We start from the raw sequence: 11,081 nt of genomic DNA, 5'->3' as shown, positions 1-11,081 counted from the left end.
CAAAAAGTAAACAAGCCAATTTTTCCTTTTTGTATTGAAATTCCTGAAACAGTTTAGTCGGAAAGAGAGAGAGAGAATTGAAAAAGTGATGTAATACAAAACAAATTTAATATAAAAGTGATTTAAAACGGATTGTCAATCTCTAATTGTCTCTAATTTTCTGATTGTCTGACTCTAAGTCAGAGTCTCCCTCAACTATCTTATAAAGAATCCTACTAACATGCAGTCATTAATTACATTAACATGGTCCAGGTGTCCACTAGAGTGGACATTTAACAAAGGATGATATTTTGACACACAAACAAGTTAACAGCTTTGAAAATCTAAATGTATTGTTTCTGACACTTTAATAAACAAATATAAATTTAAAACAATTAAAAAGCTACATTTCACATACCTCTCTCCTTCCCATAAAATGTGTTTGTTTGTATGCCGGTCATTTGGATTCAATATTAGCTCGGTTTGGGTAATGTAGGACTGGGGTTTTATTGGTGCAGAAACCCAGGATGGGAATGAAGCAAATTATATTATACATATTTAAGATAATACACACACACACACGCAGATATATATATATATATATATATATATATATATATATATATATATATATATATATATCTGTGTGTGTGCATGTATGTATCACCAGTAATTAGAATGGCATTATTTGATCTATATATACTATTTAAAATGTTAATAATCCAATTTAAACCTTCAGCATAACCCCAGGGATTGTGTTTGGTCTTGATTTCCTGCGAAGTAACAGTGCTGCCCACTCACTCGTCTCTGGAGAGGATGCACCTGGGACCTCACAAAAGATCCTTGAAGCAAGTGTTTCCCATTTAGTATTTTCTAAGGACCAAGTTGTGTATACATAAAGAACATTCAGAAATGTAAACATATTTTCATATTAAATAATGAGTGAGCCACTCTCCATAATGTCTTAAACTACTGTAAATGATGAACAAAGATGAGCTAAATCCGCATCTCCTGTTTTCCATATGCACAAAAGGACGTTAAGAACGGCCACCAAAGGGTTGTTTGTTATTCAGATGAGACATTGCAAATGCAAGGGGCTTGTTAGGACATCAAGGCAGCAGTGGGTCCTACAGTTAAATCATATGAGAAGAGTGAGAAAAATACACAAACCTGCAAAACACCTTACCTGGCTGCAAAAAGCAAGTATTGTCCACTTTTGTATTGATTGTTGATGTCAAAAGTAACATTACCATGACTGAGCCGATCTAACCTGACATGTCTATGTATGTTATTGCTTTATCATAGTCATCAGATTGTGTTAAGGGAGAACCCTGTTATAGGTCCTATGAAATTAAGTTTTTAGATATTAGTATCAGTCAGTATTGTTAGTTTTTAAGATATCGATAAGCTAATGTGCACCAAAACAGTGACAAAATTCACGATTAGAAGATACCGACTGCCAACAAAATGTATCAATGGTTTTATTCACGTCACCTCACACTAGTTTCTCACCACATCATAAACAATATATTTATTTTATTGGTTAAATATTATATTCACAAAGGTAAATGTTCTTTATCATTACCTAATTAGCAGAATTTTCTGTGTATTAAATTGTTAAATTACTACTTTACAAAATGTTTACAGCAAAAATTGGGAAATTTCATAAGGACTTTGTAAATATTATTTAATCTGATAGTTTTGCCTCTGTTAATTGTTTTTATTACCTTGTTATTATTTTTATTTATTTTATTTTCCTTGTTTATTGTACTTGATGTCATTCATTGTTATGGTTAATATGACTGTATTGTTAAAACACAATAAAAATAAATAAAATTAAGTCGCCTACAAGTAAAAAAAAACTTCATAACCAATAAAATGCTCTCTAGAATCTGACATGCCCCACCCCCTTCAAGACGCTTCTCATTTGATGCACTTAAGCTCAAACTGGCAAAGCAGTGATAAAACAAAACACCACTGACTGTTTTTAAAAGGGGGAGGAGCCACTATGTTCCACTTTCCCGTCGTGTATCAGTTGAGATTACGTCGAATACCGAATAAAAATGCACATTTCAAAGCACTTCACTGACCTTTAACATTAAGATTCTAATCTGCCTAATTTTGTGACCTCATTGAAAAAAATACCTTAAACCACAGGTGTTAAACTCAGTTCCAAAAGGGCCGCAGCTCTGCACAGTTTAGTTCCAACCCTAATTAAACACACCTGATCAAACTAATTGAGTCCTTTAGGCTTGTTTGAAACCTACAGGTAAGTGTGTTGGAGCAGGGTTGTAACTAAACTGTGCAGGGCTTCAGCCCTCCAGGAATTGAGTTTGACACCTGTCTGAAAAAAGAGCATCTTAAATTGATGTGTTTTGAATAACTCACTTGAAAATGTATCTAGAGCCCAATTGAGCCTAAATAGTTATTAGTAAAACAAGTTTGAACCCAGAGGCCCACAGTTGTAATGGGAACAATGAAAAATGTAAAAGATTTTTGTAAACATTAGCATCAAAATAGGCTTTAAACTAACATCCAATCATAACCTGCTTGGACCTTACATCATTATTAGGCCAATAACTACATAACTGGTATTTGGTCTACTAATAACTACATTTGGTCATTAAACTTCATTAAACCTGATTTGCAACATGAAAATTATCATTTTTAAAAGTTATAAAAGTTTAAAAGCCTTGAAATTTGTTTTGTTTTTTAAGATGTGCTATATATAAGATTAATCAACAATATATATATATATATATATATATATATATATATATATATATATATATATATATATATATATATATATATATATATATTTATTTATTTATTTATTTTTTTAGTATAACCTTCATAAAATACAGTAAAGAACTAGTAACAAGTAAACCAATCTACTCAAACTGTCTTGATATGGAGTATAAATCACACTTGCAGTCAATCTTTAAAACATTTTACTTCTGAAAGTAAAAGTCATGTACACAGTAAAAATTTGTAGATCATGCATATAAATATGTATAATTCAGAGTGACAAAGAGACTCAAATTATTTTCCAAATAAACATGTTAAAAAACAAAAAAAATGTTAAGTCGTTACCAAAAGCTAACATATGCTAAAAGCATTTTATTTTAAAACGGATTTGCCTAGGAAAATTAAATAGTTTTGACAAGTTCTCATTAGGGCAAAGCAAAACTATCTAAATATGAATGTTGTCAAAATGTTTAACTACGTATAAAAAAGTGATGGTAAAAGAAAACAGAAACCCAACGACACTGATTACAGTCCAAAGGCCTATGGCCTCGCTATACGTCAAGTTAAAACACAGGACATGAGTTTGTGGACCATTATAAGAAAACAAACAGTTGACAGGATCTATTGTGGCCTTTGTACATCAGGTGCGCCATTGAATTGTCATCAATGATACAGAAACGTGGTCCTGGAATTTAGCTACATCTCCAAACACAGAGAACAACCCCCAGCTTCAGCAGAACTGTGGAGAGACAGTAAATTAAGTCAATCAGAAATCATAGAATGTCAAATATCATTTAAGTTAGTAGTACAGCGATTATTGTGTACAACCGGGGCTGTGCCTCTATAAAAATTTGATGGCATGATTATTACTTTCAATAAATCATAAAAAGAGGTTAAAGTTTAACACTGGAACTACCAGAATTCAGTAACTTCTAAAATTACCATAACTTCTCATATGAGACATCATAATGGTATGTCATATTTACATTTAAAGCCTCTATTAAAGGCTGATTTATACTTCTGCGTCAAACCCCGGCGTATGCTACGGCGCTGACGCATAGCCCTTCGCCGTGGCTGACGTGCACCTCTCAAAAATTGTAACTACACGTCGCAATGACGCGTAGCGCAAGCTCTGTGATTGGTCGACTTGGTAGCACTGACGAGTCTGGGCGGGACCGAGAACCGCGCGAATGGTGCGAGCCTGATGGAGCAATTGTTTACAAGTGTGGAGTCCCGCGAAGGAGCTCCTGATGAAAAGTTTTGTTTTGTGTTTACCTCATAGTTAAAGTTGTTGCATTTCCGCCGGTTCCTGCCTCAAAATGAGCGAGTTTGAGCCACTTGTACATCCAGGAAGTGTTCAGGAAAAGCAAAACAGCAGAGAAGAAACTCGACACAGAGGAACATTTACACCTCACTGCCAACTAGCGTTTTGGAAGTGTTAATGCAGACCAACAGAGACAGCGCGCAGAAGTATAAATGCACAGCTACGCCCGTTGCATGCGCCGTGGGTTACGCCGGTCACTTGACGCAGAAGTATAAACCAGGCTTAAGATATTAAAATTAAGCTCTGAATGTCTGTCATCAGTCATTACCCTAAAAATACAACCTGTTTGGTAATACAGCCTATAAATGTGTAGTTAGGCTACTAGACCACCAGTGAAGGTCTGTGCCTCACTTTCACGAGCAGGCAAAGGCTTTTTGAAGATGCTGTTTTGAAAGATCTTTATCTGAAGTAAAGTTATGTTTTGCTATCTAAAAGCTATATTTACGTTAGTAGGAAGTTAATAGGCAACGGAGGAACGTATATTTAAAGTCATTGTAATTTTAATAAAATAATGTTAGAAAATAATATACACATATTTAGGAAAACTCAGGGAATTATAGGTATGTGGGTTTTATTTTAACAAAGTTATTAAGTTACAAAAATGACCGGATCTGTAGTTCTTAAATAGTGTTAGTGTTAAATATACATAAACGTGCATACAAATTAATTGACATCAATTAAATAACATTCTCCAGAAAATTGTGTTATCAGTAGACCAGTAGTGCTTTTCTACATGCAGATTCAGAAGCAGAATCTTGCTAACATTTTGCATATTCATTACTGCAATACATTCTATGATTGAACGGACATGAAACACAGACAAAACATTTCAAGAAACACGTACCTTCCATCTGTTTCCACATTCATTGCAGAAGACGAATGTTGTCATCGGTTCATCAGCACTTCGAGTTTGAACCTAAAGAAATATTTGAGTTTAGAAAATGTATAGAAATACACAAACAAGCATACACATATACATACATTATACATATTTATATATATATATATATATATATAAAAAGTCCAGTCAGATTTCCCTGTCATACCTGGGTGTATGTACACTTCTTCTTTTTGCATTTGCCGCAAGTGAACAGGTCAGTCTGGGTGCCCCCAGAAGTGGCCACCTGGTGGTCCCTGATGGCCTCTTTGGTCAGATTCTTGCGCATCTCCTTCAGTTCATCACTTGCCATTTCCTGTTGGAATAACATTTCCTCATTAGGGCTTTTCACACTTTAAAAAGTTAATCCCGAGTTATCTTGCTTCACATTTCCCACAGTACAATCCTGGGTTAATATCCTGTAATGCATTTTATCAGTGTTAGTGAAATTGATTAAATGAAGTATGTGAGTCCTAGCAAATCCCCATAATATATATTACCAACTGATAATCAAGGTTTTTTTAAACAGTACTATTGTTTTTTTAGACTAAAACTATAATCCTTCCACAAACCACATAAACATAAAAACAGTTAAAAAAGTTGTGATTTGATGAATATGTTAAAGTGAAGAACAAGAGTGTTCATAGTGAGCCATGTTTTCATTAATCCCGTGGGATAAAAGCAGAAGTGCAAGTCCATATAACTCTTACACTGTGCCCTAACTACAAGCATCAAACTAACTACACCAGAGGTGCCCAAACTCACTCCTTGAGGACCGGTGTCCTGCATAGTTTAGCTCCAACTTCTTTCAACACATCTGCCTGAAAGGTTTAAGTATACTTAGAGGGTTCATACACATTTTTACTAATAAAATTATAACAATTCAATGGCTTTTCCAGGACATTTAAGTAAATTTTTATAACCTAATATTTCATGTCATGTCTACATATACGTGGTAAACAATAAGAAAAACAAGGCATGTTTAAAGTTATTACAGCATAGCATAAAACGTGCAACAATATATTTAGTTTAAATGAATCTTTATATCTATATCAAATTTATTTCGATAATGCTCACACAGCACTAATAATGTGAGAACATGTGTTTGGCCATGGACAGACAAGAAGTAAAGAAAACTAACCCATATTTAAGTATACAGATATTTGTTAAACTAATTGTCATGACTTTTCAAAATGTTGTGGGTTTTTCATATTTTCCAACACTTTTCCAGGTCTGGAAAATGCCATGTCAAAATGCCATGACATTACTAGGTTTTTCTTGACCGTATGAACCCTGTGCCTAGAAAGAGCTTGATTACCTGGTTCAGGTGTGTTAAATTGGCGTTAGAACTAAAATATGCAGAAAACCAGCCCTTCAATACCAAGTTTTGGCACCCCTGAACTTCACAGACCAAAAATGCTTTTGGCTGATACAGAATGAATCTAGTTTTTAAAAAAATTAAAATATTTATTCAAGTATTTACAAATAAGTGGCTTTTAGGTTACACAAACCATAGACAACCATGATACTATTTTGTTTATGGTAACTGATGTTCGAACTATTTAAGTTGGACATAGCCCGAGGTGGAATAAATAAAATTATACCGAGAAGATTTAGGACATAAAAACCTGTGCATAAAGATCTAATATATATTTTGGTTTGTTTGTCACAAATATCAATCACTCCAGTTCTCTGCTGTTATTGAGAATTGTGAAATGTTACTGGACACAAAAATGTAGATGTCATAAATTACAAAAAAAAAAAAAAGATATTATGGCCCTTCACAATTATGTTAAATAATCATGATCACAACAATGACCGAAATAATCGTGAGTATGATTTTTGCCATATTCTAGCAGCCCTACACAAGAGCAGAGCTAATGTTAGTTCTCATCACCTACTCTAAATTTCAAGTGTGAAGCGTTTCTTTACCCAAGCAAGGTTAAGAAGGATGACAAGCTTGGGTTAAGCAAGTTGTTATGCCTAAAACTACTCTAATAAATTTACAACACATCAAGTCACATACCTCTGCGGTCATTTTGGCGATGCGGTCTGGACTGACATTTCCACAAAGGACGTTCCTTCTCAAGTTTGGATTCTTTGCATCCTTAAGATTAGAGATCCGGCTTCGTACACGATTCTTGTATTTCATGTCAGTATTTTTGAACTCCAAAAAGATACGTGGTACTTTGTTAAGGAACCCAATTTAAAACAAATAATTATGCTGAAGATTGTAACTTTCATGATTTAAAAAGAATTCACACTTATAACTATATAACTACATTTGGCATGAATATGAAAAGGATATATTCTTCAATCTGAGCACCAAGTTCATCGCAGTCAGAGCCAATCGTAATGTAATCATCTAAGAAAAAGATAAAAAAATCATATGTAAAAAGACATAAGACACCAATATAACATAAAATAATGAAATAACAAACACACACATACAAATAATAAATCAACCCACTTTTGTAAAAATAAAGATGTCAAAAGAAATAAACCAGGCATTTTCTAATCATTAATAACAATTACAAACAGATACAAAATTATGTACAAAATTAGTAACAAGTTCTTTTGGCAAGACAGTGTAAAAAAAAAAAACGTGTGTGGGGAAGAATGGCCTGCCATGACTTGCCTCCTGTTTGCAAAGCATTTGACAGCATCTCCCTGCACTTGATACGGACTGAGTCAGATGTGCCTGGTGCTCGTGGGAAAGTGGCTATCAAAGTGTTGGGTGTAACATCAACAGACTCGCTCTTACTGCTAGAATTGCTGCTTGAGCTTCAAGAAACGATAAAAAAATGAAGAGAGACAAAACAAGAGGGAGAAATGGTTAGATCTGTAAAGCATTTTTATTGCCTAAGATGAAAAATAATTGGATAATAATGGTTTAACCATTAACAGTGTTTGTACCTCTCCTCTCTGGGCTCCGGGCTGGTTTCAGAAGGTGAAACCACTGGTGTTGTGCGTTCCTTCTTTTTCTCCTCAGAGTTTTTATCAGCGGCGGGTTCATCTGAAAGTAAAAACTACTTGTTAGTTATTTCATCAGAGTTACAGTATAAATGATTGCAAATGAGTCTCACTATTTTCATTTCAATTCATGTTTATTACTATAGTGCTACTTCAATGTAGACTGTGTCAAAGCAGCTTAACATAGAAGTTCTAGTAAATTGAAACTGTGTCAGTCCAGTTTTCAGAGTTGAAGTTCAGTTTAGTTCAGTGTGGTTTAAGTTTTAATGTTGAAAATCCAAACACTGAAGAGCAAATCCATCGATGCACAGCTCCACAAGTCCCAACTTTGTTGGTTTAAATGGAGCCTTTTTTGTACCATTTGGTAATAAGGCTCAAAACTCAAATTTTTTTACTCAGAATCTGAACTTTGTACAAAAATAAGACCTGCAGTTGCTACCACATAGAGGCAATTAGTGGTATTACAACAACAATGACCAATAGTAAATTATGTTCATAACTTACTCTTTAATTTGTTAGTTAACTAGTTAGATAACTAACTATATAACAAAACTTAAACAAAACTTAAATATTTTAAGTCCGTAAATGGATGGAACAATAGCAATGCAGTTATAATATTTTTTTCCCATGTTAATAATGCAACTTAATTTTTTGGAAAAATAGTCCTGCTCGATTTTGGGAAAAATCATTATCACGATTATTTTGGTCATAATTGTAATCATGATTATTCAAAAGGATTATTAGTTGAAGTCAAAATTATTAGCGCTCCAGAACATTTTTTTTTAAATAAATTTTTCCCAAATTGTGTTTAACAGAGCAGGGAATTTTAACAGCATTTCCTCTAATATTTTTTCTTCTTGAGAAAGTCTAATTTGTTTTATTTTGGCAAGAATAAAACAAGGTTTAAATATTTTGAAACCTATTTTAAGTTCAATATTATTAGCCCCCTTAAGCAATGTATTTTGGATTGTCTGCAGATGAAACTACTATTATACAATGACTTGCCTAATTACCCTAATTAAGCCTTTGAATCACACTTTGAATCTGAATGCTTGTGCTCTGAAAAAACTAGGAAAATATTATGTACTGTCATCATAGCAAAGATAAAATAAATCTGTTATTAGAACTGAGTGATTAAAACTATTATGTTCAGAAATAATAATAAAAAATCTTCTTTCCGTTAAACTTGAATTGGGGAGGAAAAGGGTTGCTAATATTCAGGAGGGCTAAAAATTCTGACTTCAACTGTATATATACAGTTATTTTTCACCCTGCAAAGGAAAGAGAAATAAATACAAGAGAATAAAAATATGAAACAAACAGTGCTTTAAGCATCTTCACTGTAAGAAAAACACTTTAGCTACAAACAAGTCAAGAGCAGTGAGTGATTTTGTCCTTTTGTTGTTTGATTAATAATGATGGAAACAGGCGGGAGCAGGAATATTGCGCTGTCACTTTAATGACTTCTCTTTCACGTGTCATTTGATTCTCAAAAGTAATTGTCATTTGAATAAGTCACACTTGTAAATAATTGCTCGTCGTTAAATTATTTTTATTACATCAAGTACACTAATTGTTCTTATATTTAGATACAAGCATTAGTTTGCTTATTACAAAATTACATTTTTATTTTGAAGTATACAATTTATTAACAGAGGACTACATATGGATAATGTGGTTAACTATAACTTTAAAATAAAATTAGATGGAAAAATCATAAGGATAAAAACGTTTTTTCTTAAACATTTGTCTTTTCTTACCCAGCAACTTCTTCCAGGACTTGATCAAAGACTTGGCCAGTGAGGTCACTTCGTCATCTGTGCTCTGTTTGCGGATGGCATTGACTGACATCCCGATTCTCGTGGACTATTTATAAGAATGCAAAGAAAATTTCTTATTATAAAATGTAATTGTCGAGTGATGAAGCACGAATGATGTGAAGAGAGGAAACGTACCTGCAGTAGTTCCAGGGTCATGGGTATATTCTTTAGTTCCTTTAATAAGTCCAGAGCACCAACCTTCAAAAAAACAAACAAAGATTTGGTAAAATGTAACTCAATATAATAGTTTAACATGCACATTAAAAAGTATGAACATTTATAGCATAACAGAAAAGTAATTTAGTACACATTATTTACAATAAAAATCATTAGATTATTCACAATGGTCCCAATAAAGAATAAAAAGAAGGAAAATAAGAGGAAAATAAAACAACAGAAATCAAACAAAAAACAAAGAAATATCAATAGGCTATCTGATCTGAGGATAGAAATAGAAAAGATAAAAAAATATTAAAAGTGTATAGGGCAAAATAAGAAGATAACAGCGATTTGGAGATTTTCTAGATTATACATTTTGTCGTGCAAATTGTAGCATGAGCACTTCAATAACACGCGCGTGTTTACAGTGACGTCAACAGCAGCCACTTTGTAGCCAAACTTCTGCTAATTAGCATCACTTTAACTCACTTCTACACAACAATTAGTTTTTAGAAATTGTGGTTTCATATGTTTTATTATAATAAAGTAAGAGACTAATGTCTTGTTTGTTTTGAGATGAAATCAGTTGCATTACTGCCTCCCGCTGACTGACCCCGTGCATTTATCCGCGCTAACAGCAGCTAATGTTGCTAACTGCTCTGCTAGGTGATCAAATTATTAAAACAATAAACTGAACCACTATACACAAAGCTCGTTTGACATTTGGCCACAAAAGCTATTACAAAATAGATCCCTATGATCGATGTGCATTATGAAATAGGCGCTTCTCAATGAATGTAACTGTTAGCTTGTTATGTATCAATGTAGCCTCGTCCGAGACAGGGAATTCATTCATGACAAAACACCTCACCCCGTTCTTTTTCTGTGCCATTTTATCCATCTTCTTCGCGATCCGGATGATCTCTTCTTCTTCCTTTTTGCCCATTGTTTATGTTTTATGGCAGATTTTCAAATTAAACGTAGTATAAATGTTTAAAAAAACGTAAAACACCCCGCGAACACACCACTCCACCGGCGGCGACCGTAGCAGCTCTGATAGGAAGGCGTGTCTATGAAAAGCCCTCAGACATCACTAATCAACCCATTGAAACGCGCTTTGATTGAATCGATGTAAAGTCCAGGCAACATTAATCAAAAATATCCAGCGCGCCTCACTTGAGAAGCGATTCAAATTAAT

At 33.6% G+C, this 11,081-nt stretch overlaps 1 protein-coding gene across 1 annotated transcript; it reads right to left on the bottom strand.

Annotated features, from left to right (window-relative positions):
- Positions 1 to 2,916: 2,916 nt before the first annotated feature.
- On the bottom strand, positions 2,917 to 10,953 carry tcea1 (transcription elongation factor A (SII), 1). The gene is made up of 10 exons (NM_199994.2): positions 10,755 to 10,953; positions 9,860 to 9,922; positions 9,665 to 9,770; positions 7,848 to 7,947; positions 7,570 to 7,715; positions 7,240 to 7,296; positions 6,958 to 7,112; positions 5,101 to 5,247; positions 4,899 to 4,970; positions 2,917 to 3,469 (listed from the first exon to the last, which is right to left on the bottom strand). The coding sequence occupies exons 1-10, from the start codon at positions 10,827 to 10,829 to the stop codon at positions 3,461 to 3,463; spliced, it is 930 nt and encodes a 309-aa protein (NP_956288.1). The 5' UTR covers positions 10,830 to 10,953; the 3' UTR covers positions 2,917 to 3,460.
- Between the last annotated feature and the right edge of the window lie 128 nt (positions 10,954 to 11,081).

The sequence above is a fragment of the Danio rerio genome, chromosome 2, assembly GCF_049306965.1.
Source record: "Danio rerio strain Tuebingen ecotype United States chromosome 2, GRCz12tu, whole genome shotgun sequence".
NCBI classification, from domain to species: Eukaryota; Metazoa; Chordata; class Actinopteri; order Cypriniformes; family Danionidae; genus Danio; species Danio rerio.
The sequence above is the reverse complement of the archived record's forward strand: the minus strand, read 5'-3'. Positions and strand labels throughout refer to the sequence as shown.

Coding starts and splice junctions, on each gene's coding strand:
- tcea1 (NM_199994.2), bottom strand. CDS start 10,829: ATGGGCAAAAAGGAAGAAGAAGAGATCATCCGGATCGCGAAGAAGATG. Junction 7,716..7,847: donor CCGGAGCCCAGAGAGGAGAG/GTACAAACACTG, acceptor CGTTTCTTGAAG/CTCAAGCAGCAATTCTAGCA. Junction 5,248..6,957: donor TCGCCAAAATGACCGCAGAG/GTATGTGACTTG, acceptor TTATTCCAACAG/GAAATGGCAAGTGATGAACT.